The sequence below is a fragment of the Phyllostomus hastatus genome, unplaced genomic scaffold, assembly GCF_019186645.2.
Source record: "Phyllostomus hastatus isolate PE091 unplaced genomic scaffold, TTU_PhHast_1.1 phas_contig_5, whole genome shotgun sequence".
NCBI classification, from domain to species: domain Eukaryota; kingdom Metazoa; phylum Chordata; class Mammalia; order Chiroptera; family Phyllostomidae; genus Phyllostomus; species Phyllostomus hastatus.
The window spans coordinates 2,146,868-2,162,849 of NW_025333897.1; the positions used below are offsets into that span (position 1 = coordinate 2,146,868).

General features: G+C 50.6%; 1 protein-coding gene across 3 annotated transcripts; it reads left to right on the plus strand.

Annotated features, from left to right (window-relative positions):
* Positions 1-1,328: 1,328 nt before the first annotated feature.
* HNRNPL (heterogeneous nuclear ribonucleoprotein L) lies at positions 1,329-15,532 on the plus strand. 3 transcript variants are annotated; one of them, XM_045846732.1, is made up of 13 exons: positions 3,400-3,702; positions 5,522-5,640; positions 6,506-6,743; positions 6,871-6,956; positions 7,775-7,871; positions 7,957-8,029; positions 11,309-11,380; positions 11,492-11,772; positions 13,217-13,338; positions 13,620-13,821; positions 14,401-14,458; positions 14,558-14,653; positions 15,156-15,532. In XM_045846732.1, exons 1-13 carry the CDS (start codon positions 3,439-3,441, stop codon positions 15,212-15,214), a joined length of 1,767 nt encoding a protein of 588 aa, XP_045702688.1. In that variant the 5' UTR covers positions 3,400-3,438; the 3' UTR covers positions 15,215-15,532. The 3 variants fall into 3 exon arrangements, with proteins under 3 accessions (XP_045702689.1, XP_045702687.1, XP_045702688.1); XM_045846733.1 differs by lacking the exon at positions 3,400-3,702 and adding an exon at positions 1,329-1,364 and having other exon boundaries at positions 11,309-11,772; XM_045846731.1 differs by having other exon boundaries at positions 3,399-3,702; positions 11,309-11,772.
* Positions 15,533-15,982: the final 450 nt, after the last annotated feature.

Genomic DNA, 15,982 nt, shown 5'->3' on the forward strand with positions numbered 1-15,982 from the left:
TCCCCCTTTTATTTTCTTCATAGCAGTTATCACCAGCTGATACAATGTTTTACTTATCTTATGTATTGTCTACCTCTTACTCTAGAATGTAATGCCCAGAGGAAGGTTTTGTATCTTGATCACCATTTTACACCACCTGCCCTGAATAGTGTTGACTCAATAGAACGCCTGTTGAAAGACTGAATGACCCCAAGGTAGGTCCTTAGGAGGATTAAAACACACCCACTTCTGGCTCCCCAAAACCCAGATTCTAGTGAGGAGAGAGAGATTTAACAAGTAAATAGATATTTGCACATGGCAATTAGAGCAAAGAGAGAGATAAGCAGGAAGCCAAAATTATGGGGTGGTCAGGAGGTGTATCAGATGAGGAGCAAATATCTGGGAGAGTTGTAATGTAGGTAAACAGCCAGTACAAATCCAGGAACAACCTTTGGGCGTTTGGGCCATGCCCAGGAAAGTGGAAAGGGTTGGATTTAGGGTTGGATGGATTTAGATGGGCCTGCAAGGGTCAGATTATGCCTTGGGGGTGTTGAGGCAATCTACTTGCTTTCAGAAACTGCCTAGCTGTGGTGATTTTTCAATTGGTCTTTACCCCCTCTGGGCCTGTTTTACCTAATTGGTGAAATGGGGGTAAACTTCTGACTTCCTCTCTGCTTCCAGACTTCTCAACACTCCTCAAGACCATCCTTCAAGGCAGGTGCTATCACCTTCCTTTTATTGGATGAGGAAACGCAGGCCCAACAATGGGTTAAATCACTTTTACAAGGGCCACAGAACTACTAAGTGTGGCCTCTGCAGGCACTCTGGCCCCAAGGCTTGTGCCCTTAACTTCCATTGCATATTGCAGCCCCCACAACCATAACAGGCACTGCGGCACACTGGTTTCGCGCCTTTTGCCGCAGACAAATCCTTGTATGTCACTTACGAGCTGTAAGTGATTCTGGCCTAGTCGCTTGTGTCCTTTGAGCCCATTTCCCCATTTGTACGATGTGCACCCCAGCATTTACTTCAACCTACAGTACATTTGACTGACTAGGAGGAATGATGCATGATTTCCAGACAGCTGCGCAGCCTTTCCTGAGGGAAAGGGGCAGGGGGCTTAAGGGGTTGGGGGTGCTTCGAGAAAAGGGACGCGGAGCCAGAACGCAGAGGCCCTACGGTATTCCCATTGTTTTTGTACGTTATTTCCTCCACTCAACCGCGGAGCAACTCTCGGTCTGGCCCCCTCCTGACGCCCCCGCCATTTTTTTCCAGGTTGAAAAAAGGTCGTGGTCCCTTTAAGGCCCGTCCCTCCCTCTCCAAAACTTCCCAGTGTCTGCTCTCTTTTCGATTCCGAACGGCCGGCCAGGCTCGCCGCCGAGCTGGTAGGGGTTAGGGGCGAGGGGCTGGGGAGGGGTGCGGGGGGACGGGTGGGAGGTGCCACCCGCCTTCAGTTGTCGTTGCCGGAGCGCAAGGTGGGAAGGGTGGAGGCCAGAAGCACGGGGATACAAATACCGCAGCCGCCCGTTTGCCCGCCGTGGAATTGCACGGCCAGGCCAGCGGCCGGGAAGTACCGCGCAGAGGACGGTTCCGACGCGTCCCGTTCTCCCGCGCCGGCGCGAGGGGCATCCGGGCCGGGCTCGGGGGCGGGGAGGGGAGGGGCCCCTCCCCCCCCGACCGCATTCCTCTGACGTAGGTACCTCGCGACCCCGCCCTTGTGTGAGACCAGCCCCGCCTCGATCCCGACGCCCGAATCACGCTGCGTACCCCTCATCTCGGTTCTGCGGGCCTTTTTGGATCTTCCCAGAGTCACTGGTAGCTGGTTTAGGTCCCCATCAGCTCACTCCCAAATGTATTATCTCCTCAAATCGGCGGGCGCACCAGGCCTTGCTGTTAGTGTCACTGACCCCATTTCAAACTTAGTTTCCACAAGGACCTCCATTTCGGGAATCCTTTTCACCTGGATGGAAAGATTCGGAGCGTATTTGGGGGACATCCCTCGCATTTCCCACAAATCTAACATCGTTTTCTAAGTGCAGTGCCCCACTTCCCCCAGCAGGCAACCTCCTAACATCTTAGAACCTTTAGGACTGGATCCCGGGTCAGACGCCCGCCCTGCCCCCATGTTCCCGGTGGTGGGCGTCGTTGGATCCTAGACTCTGAGGAAGCGCTTTCTATGGAGAAAGGAAGTCCCGCTTAGACTACCGTAACGACTCCCTTTGGCAAAGCGCTAGTACTGTGTCGTGTACTGTACTGTGTGCCTGGTACAGGGACCAGCCCCGAGGCAAGGACCACCGCTCCCTAGCCCATAAACGACTTCCACGCTAAGGGAAGAGACAGTCACCGGACTGGGAGGACCTAAGAGAGGTCATGGCTGTTCCGTGAAAACCAATGGCCGCAGTGATCAAGGGCTATCGTGGAGGGAGACCCGGGTGTCGGGGCTGGTAGGGACGAGGAAGTCTTTTCAGAGTTAACTGGGACCGCACGGACAGAAGGAATCATTTCTTAGCTCTGGCAAAGATAGAGAGGTGCGCGGCATATGACTCCCTCTTGTGCAAAGTTAAAGGAGTTACTGTGGCTGAATTTAGAGGTGGAGTGGTGAAATGACGCCAGCGAGCTGGACAGGGTTCGAAAGGTTTTCCTGCTATGTAACAGGACAAATTCGGTTTAAAAAGATCCTCTGGCACTGTGAAGGCTTAAGATGGAGAGGAATTGGCTATGCAGATGGGGACAGAGCTGCACTGGCAGTTGTCCCTCTCTCTGGTCTAGTCTTCTGGAGCGGCACACGCTATTCAGTGAATACTCTCAAATACTAAAGGCCTTCGCTGCTTCAGTGTTGCCCTGCCTCCGGTGGCGCCCGAAAACATACTCGCGCATGTGTTCTCGTCTCCGATCATTTCCGAGACTGAGCCAAAGAGCGCCTGCTGGTTGGACACCCTTTTTCACCCAATCGGAGACCACCAGTGGTCCTGCAGCCTCGTGTGGGAGATGCTGATGACAGGCATCTGATGTAACCAATGGAAAGAGGCAAGAGGGAGGGGCTTCCTTGCCTTCTTGCCGAGTGGCGCGGGAAGGTAATCTTTGTAATTGGAAGACTAAGGGCTTTTGGTTTAATGGATTAGCCAAAAAGCCAATGAAAGTGGGAAGGAGGCGGTGCTCTTCAGAAGCGTGGAGGGCCGGGTTCTAGAGCTTCGACCTATCAAATTGGAGTTTATTTTAAGGCCGCAGGGTCGGTAAAATGACTGGCAGAAAGCGCTCGCCTATAACGAGTGTCCCAAACAAACGAGGGCGGGCACTCCTCGCAAACGGAATGGGCTTTATCCAATAGAGGCTCAAGTCATGCAGAGCCTTCCTCCCCCCGCGGCGGGACCAGTGGCTCCCCCTATCGGGTGGGGACGGCGGGTGACGGGCGTGTCCCTCCCCCAATGAGAGGCGGGGGGAGGCGGGTTCTGCTCCGCCATGTCGCGGAGGCTGCTGCCCCGGGCGGAGAAGCGGCGTCGGCGGCTGGAGCAGAGGCAGCAGCCGGAGGAGCAGCGGAGGCGGTCTGGAGCGATGGTGAAGATGGCGGCGGCGGGCGGCGGAGGCGGCGGTGGCCGCTACTACGGCGGCGGCAGTGAGGGCGGCCGAGCCCCGAAGCGGCTCAAGACTGACAACGCCGGCGACCAGCACGGAGGCGGTGGCGGCGGTGGTGGAGGAGCCGGGGCGGCGGGCGGCGGCGGCGGGGTGAGGCCTGGGCTCTAGGTCCCGGTGTGGCTTAGAAGTGAGGAAAAATTTCCCACCCTGAGGATATTTCTTTGAGGCGGGGGTCTCTGCGCAGGCGCCCCTGCACTCGCGCCGTTGAGGGGGTGGGGGAGGGGCAGGCGTTGGGCAAACGGCGGGGTTTGCTCGAGGACAGGCGCTTGCGTGTGGGAGCTATTCAGAGCGGAGAGCTCGCGCTGCGGGTGGTGCAGTGCGCAGGCGCCGCGGGCTGGTGGGGGCGGGGCGCGCTTGCGACTGGGACGATTTTTCTCGTTTTTTTCCTTTGGCCCCATGCGCAGGCGCACTTTTCCCGCCTCGGCCTCGTGGGCGGTTGGGGGCGCACCGCGTGAGCGGGAACGGGTGGGCGGTGGCCTTTCCGCGTTAGAGAGGAATTCTGTTGGAACGCTTTTAAATTTTTATAGCGCCATGGTTTATCGAGACGGAAATCGATGTATTTCAGGATAAAAAAGATTGGGTCCCCTGTTTTGTGGGCATTGAAAACCGGAAGAAAGGCTTGTAAAAGGTCTTCTAGGCGTTTGGGAGTTGAGCCAAGCTTTGGAGTTATCACAGTTTTGCTTGTAATACCCGGGGCTTAACGATGCAGGGGATTTGAGGAACCAAACTGTTCCCTGTGAGTGGTCATTTTGGAAGGCATTCAGCCTCGTTAGTTTCTTCTGCAAAGACCACCGGTTGTTCCTTATGGCTTGGAGCCCATTCCCTCCTCCAAGTTGAGAAAGTTCTCTCCCGCGCAGCCATTTGCAAGGTTTTCCAGGGGTTAGCTGCGATGTATACTACGGTTTAGGAACATTTTAAAAATACCTGAATTGCATTTTCAACAGTTTTTTATGGGATAGGGGATAGTACTACGATTTCTGGCTTCGGATATGAGGTAAATTAATTTAGGTCCTATAGCTAGTGAGGGGCAGGGATGGGATTAGAACTCAGCTGTAGAACTCCAAAGCGCTGAACCTGGTACCCATCTGGCATGTGTGTGCCTCCTGTTTGTGTAATTTATTTCTGAAATAAAGCACAATTATGTGCTTTGGTGGTTTTCAGAGAGCAGTCTAGGCCCAGAGTTCACAAGAGGTGGGGAAATTTAACTTGTGCCCTGATTCCCAAAGGCTTCGGAGTGGGAGGATACTTCCCCTGAGAAAGAAGCTGTCTTGTTTTAGTGGCATGGGTCGGATTTTCTCTTCTTTCTTAAAGAACTCCCTCCTCTTCTGTAGTTTGGCTTAGGTAGTGTTTCCCAACACAGATTTTGGTGGGAAAGTGATTAAAAACTAAAAGTATTCAAGACTGACCTGACTGCTCTTTCATCCTGTCTGGATCTGGGGATGAGTGATGGGGAACAGTAACGGTTGGCTGGGTGATGGTCCTAGCTTGCTCTAATGGTGATTGGGTGAAGAAGTTGGGATGGATGCAGACAGATTGCCCGATTCAGACTGCAAGAGAGAATTGTGTGGGTCCTTCTTGACAGGGCTGCCCACTTCCAAGCCACTCCTTTCCTGCATTTCTTTGACCACTGGGAAGAGGCAGGTTCTGAGAGGAATGTAAGATAAGCAATCTGCGTAGTCCTCTGTTTTTCCTTTCTCAGAAGCTACAGCAAGAGACATTACACAAGGAGCCACCTGCTGGCTTAGAATCCCTTTGAGGTGGTTGGCTTAAGTTGCTATCCCTGGTCTGACTTGAGTGTCTTTCCTGGATGACACTCAACTGTGTTACCTGACTGGGTCCTCAATAACACGGGGGTCAGTGGGCCACCATCTTGTACAGTAAGAAATCTTGTTTTTGCTTCCTTTCTCAGGAGAACTACGATGACCCACACAAAACCCCTGCCTCCCCAGTTGTCCATATCAGGGGCCTGATTGATGGTGTGGTGGAAGCTGACCTTGTGGAGGCCTTGCAGGAGTTTGGACCCATCAGGTACTCTACTCAGAAGCCATAGGTTGGGTGTGCAGAGAAGTCAACTTTTTGGTGTCCCATGTGTCACCAGTTTCTTCTGGTTGGCAGGTGCTTGGCCAGTTTGGTTCAGGATCCTTTGATTAAGTTCTGGGGTTCCTCTGCTCTTGGGGTTGACCGTTGTCAAGTTCCAGCAATTTCTGTGGCCTTTTGCTTTCTTTATCTACTTTGTACCTTCTAAGCAACATTCTCATATTAAGCAATTATTTACTGAGAATGTGGTGCATGCTAGGTACTGGGAAAAGGGCAGTGAGTAAAACTGTCCTGGCCCTGGCTGCTGTGGATTGAGCACAGGCCTGCGAAACAAAGGGTTGCACGTTTGTTTCCCAGTTGGGGCACATGCCTGGTTTATGGGCCAGGTCCCCAGTTGAAGGGGTGGGGGGGCGGTGGTGAGAGGCAATCACACGTTGATTTCTCTCTCCCTCTCCCTCCCTCCCTTCTTTCCCCTCTCTGAAAATAAATAAAATCTTAAATTTAAAAAAACCTGTCCTGGACTTCTCCCAGACAGTTGCCTACACAGAGTGATCAGCACTGTGATAGGGGACGCTCAGGAGTCTGTGGAAGGCATTTGACTGAGTCATGTGGAAAGGGGTCAGGAAGAAAGTTTCCAGAGGAGGTAATGCCAGAGCTACACCTCTTTTGCCTGTCTTGCCATTTATGACAAGGGGAGTTCAGATCAGAAAACCATGACATGAGTACACAGGAGTTCCAAGGCCAGGGAGGAGTCACTTCATAGGAAATTGAAGGCTGTTCTCCCACTGATCTTGTCATTTTTCCGTTCTTGTCTCCATGCTCCTGAGAGAGTTAAAACCTGTGTTTTCTTTGCCAGCTATGTGGTGGTGATGCCTAAAAAGAGACAAGCGTTGGTGGAGTTTGAAGATGTGTTGGGGGCTTGCAACGCTGTGAACTATGCAGCCGACAACCAAATCTACATTGCTGGTCACCCAGCTTTTGTTAATTATTCTACCAGCCAGAAGATCTCACGCCCTGGAGACTCGGATGACTCCCGGAGTGTCAACAGTGTGCTTCTATTTACCATCCTGAACCCCATCTATTCCATTACCACGGTGCGTGCCAGCAGACATCCCTTCAGGCTTCTCTGTGAGATCTCCTTTCTTCCCTTTCTCTGTCCCTTCCACCAGGCTACACTGACCTGCCAGTGCCCCTTCATTTTGCTTGTCTTTGCCTTTACAGGATGTTCTTTACACTATCTGTAACCCTTGTGGCCCTGTCCAGAGAATTGTCATTTTCCGGAAGAATGGAGTCCAGGCCATGGTGGAATATCCTTTTGCTAGGAAACAGGTGTTCCTGGGGATGGTTGCTCACAACTGGGCAGGGTGCCATCCTTTTAATTAGCATGTATCTATTGAATGCCTGCCATGTGCCAGATGCCTTTATAAAGCCCACATCTGATGGGAGGGGCCGTCAACAAACAAATAGATGTGTAATATAAAAGTGCAGAATGTAAAGTGTGCTGTGAGATACAAGAGGATCTGGGAAGGTCTCTGATGAGGTGGTATTTAATTTCCACGAGGAGGTAGGAACTGGTATTCAAGGTGGAAGAACCAGTTTCTGCAAAGATCCTCAGGTGGGCAGGAGCTTAGTGTTGGAGAAAGCAAATGACCTGATGGTTGAAGAATAGCAGTCATGGGGAGGGGGAAAGCTATGGACGTTTGAAGAAGATAATAGGGCATCCATAACAGTAGTGAAGCTTGGGTCAGTGTGCAGTGGGAAGCCACTGATGGACTTTCAGAACAGGATCATAATCTAGTTGACATTTTGTAGAGATTGTCAGGCTTAGTAAAGGCACAGGAGAGAGGTGGCTTGGCCTGCTGGAGTGGTGGCAAGGAGGCTGCTGCCACCTTTTGGCTGGTGGGGTGGGACCGCAGATCATAAAGGAACTCTGGCTAGTGGTTGTTCACCCAGGTAGTACTCCAGCCCATGTCCATGTGAGTGGCTGGTGGCTATGGCAGTGAATAGACCCCAAGACGCTTGTAACACAGTCTTTGGGTGCTATCTTGTTTTCCTCCATTTCTGGGACACCTTCAAGACCTCTCCAAAGAGGTTCTGTGATGGGGCTTTCCTTAACTTTACTTAAGTTTGACTCTGTGCAAAGTGCCCAGCGGGCCAAGGCCTCACTCAATGGGGCTGATATCTACTCCGGCTGTTGCACTCTGAAGATTGAATATGCGAAGGTAGGTCTGGGAATTGACTGCCCCTTTAGCAGTTGCCAGCTGAGCTGGGGCCTGGCTGATCTTAAACTTTTTCTTGTCCCTATAGCCTACACGTTTGAATGTATTCAAGAATGATCAGGATACTTGGGACTACACAAACCCCAACCTCAGTGGACAAGGTAATCCTAATGGCCAGGCCACTTTGTTCTAAACACACCCGCCTTGTCTTCACTTGACTAGTGCACTTCATAGACCTGGGCTCAAGGTTATGTAATGCCATTGGGCTCCCTGTGGACATGGGAGGGCCTTGGATCAGTTCTTAGGAGAAGACACTTTAGTGGGAGAGGGTGAGTGAGAGCCCTTGGGTTCCAGCTGCTGTTTGGGGCCCTTGTTGCAGCTGAGGTTACAGAATCAAGGTAGGGGTTTGGATTGGGGTGGGGAGTAGGGCTTCATTGAGCACTGGGTGTGACAATGGCTTATAAACCAGTAGCAGCTCCCAAATGAATTTTGCTTCCCTTTTGTGATCCTATTTCAGCCCACTCCATTCTCACTGGGCTGGGAATGCTCTCCACTATTGAAAGGGTTTGCTTGGGGTGGGGGTTCGACGGAGGGGGGTGCAGCTTGGGGAGGTGATGAAGGGCTCCCAGGCCCTTGCATCAGAGTCTCAGCAAGTTGATCTTGTTAAGCAGTGAAACCCTGGATTGGAACAGGGTTGATATGCCTTATCTCACTTGTAGAGGGGACTCAACTTCCTGCAGGGGGCCCAAACGGACAACCTTCTTCCTAGAATCTGACAAGAATGGTTTGCCTTGGATGGGAGGGAGAGGTGGAGGATTGCCTTTGAAAAGCAGCAGTACCGCCTCGGCAAGACCGTCCAGCTCTGTGTCTGTCTTGGTCTGATACACTGGACTAGGCCACGGGCTGAGGGAGGAGGCTGGTTGCTGGCATCTCACAGGCTCTGGGATCTGAGAGGCCAGATGACCCCATTTCTAGCCAGTCCTGTCTCCGTCCTTGAAGCTGGGCAGCAGTGGGGTGGGGTGGGCTAGATGCTTCCCAAGGACCCTCACAGTGGGTGCTGTGGGCCCGGCTTCTCCCTCCAGAGGTCAGAGGCAAATTGGTGACCAAGTGAATGTACCAGAGCGGGCAATGGCATTACATGACTGCTAACAGAAACATGGCAACCAACCATTTCTTCTCCAAGGAACATAAATAGAAGATGTGCAGACCAGCAGGGGCTAGTGGCAGGGGCTGGCTGTGCATTGGTTTTGATGCCTCTCAGTTTTGGCTGCCCCGAGGCTGGGGGTCAAAAACGAGAGCTGATGAGGTAACCTGGAGTGAGGGCGGTGCTTCGCCACCCCCCTCGGGAACCATACTTCAGCGGCTCTGCCTCTGCACATTGCTCACCAACACACAGGGTAGAAACCACTAGCTCTTCCTGGAGAGAACAGAACATGCAGCCTCCACCACGTCCCCAGAAACAGCTGCAGACTTGAGCTCATTACATCAAGAACACCACACCGCGCTCCAAGGAACAGCTACAAGCACAGAGGCAGACAGAGACAAAGAAAGAGACGCAACATGGCAGCAGACACTGCTTTTTTATTAAACATTAAAAACAAGGTCAAAATCCAAGCAAACTTGAACCCGAGAATGTACACAGAAGTAGGAAACACAGAGAACTCTCAGCCAGCCAGCGGCGCTCTTTGCGGAAACCGTTTCACAGACTGAAGTAGATTCCATGGGCCTCCAAGACAATAGGATCCTCTCCATTCCTCGCCATATGGGTTTTGTTTTGTTTTTTAAGTCCTTTGGTTTGGGGAGGGCCTTTTTTGTTTGCTTTGATATTTTCATTTTTTCTGCAGTCAACAGCTGCCAACATAATCTGCACCAACTGGAGATAAGAAACCAAATAAGCCACAACCAAAAAACCAAAACAGACCTAAACCAGACAAACAGCTCAGAGGTACATAGTTACCTGCTGGTGGGTAACCGGGCGCTCTCCCAAGGCCAAAAGCTCGGGCATAGTGGGGCCACTGGCACACTTCATAACATGGAGCGCTACACAGCCAGAAGCACCGCACTGCAGCACACAATGTGAGGAGATGACAACATGGAGGGACACTACCCACTTCATACACCTTTATTTTCCACTTTTCTGATATCTTCTGAGGACAGAACATCTGTGAGCCATTTTTGATTTAATCAAAACATTGACTGTTAAAAACAATTCTTAAAAAAAATTGTAGCGGATGTGTACTGTAACTTGTATTTATGACTGTAAAACCATGTGATGCAGGGTCGCAGTGTATGTTTGATGGGACGCCATCTTTCAGAACTGTGCTAACTCACTGTTGAAGCGTCCAATGGTAAGAGAAAATACAGATTTGTTTTTTGTGACAAATGGACATTGTACTCTGTACTTCTGCTGTAAGTAGCCCTTTTCCATCTTTGTAATGACTGATTGTTGAAAACGAAACACAGGCCGGGTGGCAGGAAAGGGCAGTGGTCTTGAGCCCTGGGTTTTGGAGCCAGCCAGACCTGGGTTCAAATCCCGGCTCAGCCACTAACTTAACTTGTTTTGTGACCTTGGGCTAAAATGTCTCTTAATTGCTCAGTTAAAAGTTAACTGCTCAGTTTCCTGATCTGTAAAATGGGGCTAAAATAGAACCTACCTCATAGGGTTGTTGTGAGGAATTTTAGAAGCCGTGATGTCTGTAAAGCGCCTTAGCACAGTGTTTGCCACTCGAGCGCTAAATTAATGGTAGCAGTTATGAACTGCAGCTGGGGTCGGGGTGGATCTGCGCCATTGTCGGGGTCTGAGAATGTTGATGCCTTGTACATGATTGCTCACATGAACTGATTTCTGACTTTGCCCTGCTTGTCCTTTTCTCTAGTCCCTGTTTGAGTTGGACGTGTCTGGGTGGGAGGGGGACTGGGACTGGGACTGAGAAAGAAGGGACCTAGGAAGTAGGATCTAGAGCTCCTAGATAGAACCTGGGGTCTTTGGGAGCCAGTTGATGTCTTTCTGCTCTTCCTGGATTATTTTCCTGTCCTTAATCTCTTCTCCCTTCACTGGGAGTTCTTTCAGAAAACTGTTCTTAGCTCGTAGAACCTATGACCTTCCATAGCAGCTTCAAGTTCCCCAGAGGGCCCAAGAGCTGGACTTCCCACCAGGGCCAAGGAAGGTGACAAGAGTGCCCAGAATCTTGCTTTATCCTCCATAGAGAAAGGGAAGCAGCCCAGTTGGTACTGGCAGAGGAGGTAAAGTGGGTTCCAGCCTTGGGCTTTATGCCCACTTTGGGCCAGGCCACAGTAGGAAGACCCCAGCAGTCCTCATGAGATAGGGTTTGCAACCAGGCTTGCAGGAGCCAAGGGACTTGGAGCTTAGCCTCTTAGTCAGGAGGGAAAGAACCACCTCTCTTACTAAGCTAGGCTCTAACTGCTTTCTCTGTCCATAGGTGACCCTGGCAGCAACCCTAACAAACGCCAGAGGCAGCCCCCTCTCCTGGGAGATCACCCCGCAGAATATGGTGAGGGCAGAGGGTTCCCCTCCGTGGACTCCCGTGGCTCATGTGCCCCTGCCCGCCGCCCGCCACGCAAATTCTTACCCGCCCTCCCTCTCTTTCCTTCCCACCCCCCAGGAGGGCCCCATGGTGGGTACCACAGCCATTACCATGATGAGGGCTACGGGCCCCCCCCACCTCACTACGAAGGGAGAAGGATGGGCCCACCTGTGGGGGGTCACCGCCGGGGCCCAAGTCGCTACGGCCCCCAATATGGGCACCCCCCACCCCCTCCCCCACCACCCGAGTATGGCCCCCACGCCGACAGCCCTGTGCTCATGGTCTATGGCTTGGATCAATCTAAGATGAACTGTGACAGAGTCTTCAATGTGTTCTGCTTGTACGGCAATGTGGAAAAGGTGAGTTTCTGGTAGGTCCACTGCTTTACTTATAAACCTGGCAGGCCCCAGGGAAGCCTTGAACCTCATGGCTTGCCAGTCAGCAAAGAGGGGGAAGTAGCCAACAAGGAGACCCAGAGAGAGTAACTCACTTAATCAGGTGACCTGCTGCAGGCAGGGTTTGTTTAGTCTTCACCATATATGGCTGTTAATTTATTTTTGAATTTTCAGTTATAAAACCAGGACTAGCACATAAAAAAATACTTAGATAAATGTTAAGATTTGTAAAATTGATATGTTACAAAGATCATTATTTGTGGGTTTTCCCCAGATGTTCTGGCACCATTGGGCCTTTTGCCTTGCCTTGTGGTAAAGGTGACTGTCCACTCAAATCACATGGTTTCTTCTGTTGAACCCATCTGAAGCTTTTTGAGTTTGTAGTTTTTCTTGTCCCATTAATAATGGTAGCAGCTAAGCCAGCTCTGGCCAGCTGGCTTAGTGGGAGCATCATGCCTTACACTGAAAGGTTGCAGATTCAGTCACGATGCATGTGGAAGTGGTCAATCAGTGTTTCATTCATTGTTGATGTCTCTCTCTGCTTCCCTCTCTTCCTTTCTAAAATCAGTGAACATACTCTCTGGCGAGAATTTTTTTTTAAATAGTAGCTGACGCGTGTTAAGTGCTCTTCCTATACTAGGCACTCTAAAAAGTGCTTTACATGTTGTAACTTGGCTTAATTTTCACACAAGAGTCCTTAATAAAATGAGTGGGGGAAATGAAGGCACCGAATATGATAAACTTGCCCAGGTTCATGGACCTTTTAGTGGAAGCAGGGCTCCGAGCTAGATGGCCTGGTTTCTAGAACAGACACTACTGTTTTTGTGTGTGTGGCAGCGGCGGGGGCTGGTGGGGGTCCAGTGGTTTTTACTATAACCCAAATAAAATATTTACATCACAACCCAGTATCTAGAAAAATGTGTCTGTTAACACAACATGAGAATGTAGCTTTTTTTGTTGTTTTTTAGAAAGTGGGGAGAACAGGGAGAGAACCATTGATGTGTGGTGGCCTCTCACATGCCTCCTACTGGGGACCTGGCCTGCAACCCAGGCATGTGTCCTGACTGTGAATCGGGCTGATGGCCCTTTGGTTCACAGGCCAGCACTCAATCCACTGAGCCACACCGACTGGGGACTGCTTGCTTTTTTCTTCTTTCTCCCCCCCCCCCTCCTGTGCCTATTGTTTTTTCTTGTGCTTGGCTAAGTGACTCACTTATGGTTCACGTTCTCCTGCGGTCTACCTTGGGCTGTGCACTTGACATGGGCCAAGCGTACTTCTCTGTTTGTCTTGATTGCCCATTCACAAGTAAGATACACAAGGAGTTAATTGTTCTAACTAACTTAGAAGTGGCAGGAGATGGGTCCGTTAAGCTGGGCAGTGGTGATGACTGTGGTTGCTCTCCCCAAGGTGAAATTCATGAAAAGCAAGCCAGGGGCTGCCATGGTGGAGATGGCTGATGGATATGCTGTGGATCGGGCCATTACCCACCTCAACAATAACTTCATGTTCGGGCAAAAACTGAAAGTCTGGTAGGTGTCCAAATTCCTTGGGGTAGGATGTGTTAGTGAGGGACTGGGGAGAAATGGGAAGGAAAACGGGGCCCACTCTGGACAACAGGACCCAGCCTTGGAACACAGTGAGGCAGAGATGATGATGAAGGCAGTAGCGGGGTGTGGTGGGTGTGGGCCTCACCTCAGCTGTGGTGCAGTGGCCCTTAAAGCCTACAGCACTTTCTCTCAGGCAGAAATGTGAGACCTCAGTGGAGGATTTGGGGGCCACTAGGCCTGACAAAGGTTTCCATTCCCCTTAGTGTCTCTAAGCAGCCAGCCATCATGCCTGGTCAATCATATGGGCTAGAAGACGGGTCGTCCAGTTACAAAGACTTCAGTGAATCAAGGAACAATCGGTTCTCCACTCCGGAACAGGCAGCCAAGAACCGCATCCAGCATCCTAGCAATGTATTGCACTTCTTCAATGCCCCTCTAGAGGTGACAGAGGAGAACTTCTTTGAGGTGGGTGCCGTGGAATTGGTCCCTCACGACAGCTATCTGAGTGGGCCTTTCATTTTAGCCTTGGAACAAATACGTATTGATCTCTGCCAGGCCCTGGGTGCGGTGCTGGGGACAGTACCACACTTCTAGTACCAGTGGAGTTTGCCAGGCTCTTAACATTTTTTGTAAGCTAAGATGTCGATACTTTACCTGGGAAAGATTTTCCCTGTCTGGGTGTTATTAGGTGATGGTCAGAGTGCAATCTCAAAACATCCCCTTTGTCAGGCTCCTGGTGTCTAGATAACATCTGAAGGGAGGGGCCTGTTAAGGGCGAGGTCAGAAGAAGCTAGGGCAGGAAGTATGACTGTCACAGTTGAACTTTGGTCCTGGTACTTAGTTCATCAAACATTTACCTAGTGTCAACACTCAAATAGCAGCTGAAGATGGAAAGTTTGGGGGGTCATGGAGATACTTTAGTGTGTGATAGAAGCTTAAAAACTTTCTCCAGAAAAATTTAAGCACTCAGTCATGCACTGTATAGTCTGCTTGAATACTGCCATGTGGCACTCTTGTGTTTCTGCATCTGTTTTTTTCCTGCAGATCTGCGATGAGCTGGGAGTGAAGCGACCATCTTCTGTGAAAGTATTCTCAGGCAAAAGTGAGTAAACTTCTCTGTTTCCCCTTCATTTTTCAGTTATAGATGGGTAGCTCTCTGGTTTCTGCTGGGGTCAGCCTGAAACCTTTGCTTTCCGGTCAGGTGAACGCAGCTCCTCTGGGCTGCTGGAGTGGGAGTCTAAGAGTGATGCCCTGGAGACTTTGGGCTTCCTGAACCACTACCAGATGAAAAACCCAAGTGAGTATCTGTGTATCCTATAGTCATCCCCCTCGTGGCCTAATGGGTTGGCTGCCTTCAAGCCAGAGCTGTCCTTCCTGCTATCAAGATACAGCCCCAGAGATTTCCACATTGTCCTTGACGTAGACAAGTGGGACCTGATTACCAGGAGAGCAGCCTGATAGTCCCCATGGGGGAGGGCCAGCTGGCCGTGTACTGGGAGTTGCTTGGGCTTGTCCTCTAGGGAGTTGGTATTCTCTGTGTCAGAAGCTGCCAGTAACGCTCTACCGTGTCAGTCGCAGAAGTTGGCTGAGCTGAGCTAATACCCAGGGCAGGAGCCATATTAGCCCTGGGCCAGCTACAGAGCTAGCAATGGGATTCTCCATGGGAATGGGGGAAGGGAAGGAGAAAGGTCTTGTGTATTTGGCTTGTTTTTAAGTCACATTGGGCAGTGAACGAGGGGAACTATGTGGGGGAGCCTCCAAAGATGGGCTCAGCCAGGCCTCTTTCTTCTCCTTTGCAGATGGTCCATACCCGTACACCTTGAAATTGTGTTTCTCCACCGCTCAACATGCCTCGTAATTAGTTGCCGTGGAAGAGTCCCATCTGAGCAGGAAAACATTTCTTTCCTTTTTGCTGTTTTTGTTTTTGTTTTTTTGGCAAAAGTTCCTGTATTTTCTTTTTTTCTTTGTTTCTTTTTTTGTAATGCTAGGTTAGAGGCTTAACCATAATGGAAACGCTGGAAGGATGGAAGGGGAGGGGAAGGGAATTGATATCTCCCAAGATTAACCTTCACTTTTTAAAAATTACTGTACAAGTGATTATTTTTTCCTGTTCATATTTGTGCTGCCCATGTACTCTTGGCACATTTCAATAAAATAGTTTGGAAAATTAACAGTACTTTGGGATTCCAGGGTGTGTCTGCTTCCCGCCCACTTGCTCTTCTGAAGGGCGGGCAGGCCAAGGCACAGCTGCAGGCCCAGCCCTGAGAAAAGCAGGGTTAGCCAGGGCTGTGGATCAGCCAAAATGCTAGCAGCTAAGGAGTCTTGAGGGAAACTCCAGGGATTTGGTGGTGCACTTTTCATGGATTCTGCCTAAGCAAGTTCAATCTGGTTGGGAGACTCACTTAATAAAAGTACATGGTTTGGCAGGAGGAAAAACTTCAAGGGAAATTAATCCTGTCTACTTACTACCCCACCTACCTTTTTTATAAGGTTGGAACATAAAACTTCTGAAAGAAAAGTGAGTCTTCTTTCCATTCCCTTTATCAGTTTTTGGTATGGTTTTTCCCTTGTCACATTGGGCAATGGCCCCTGCGGTTGAACTGCAGAAAAAGATGTGTGTGCAAAA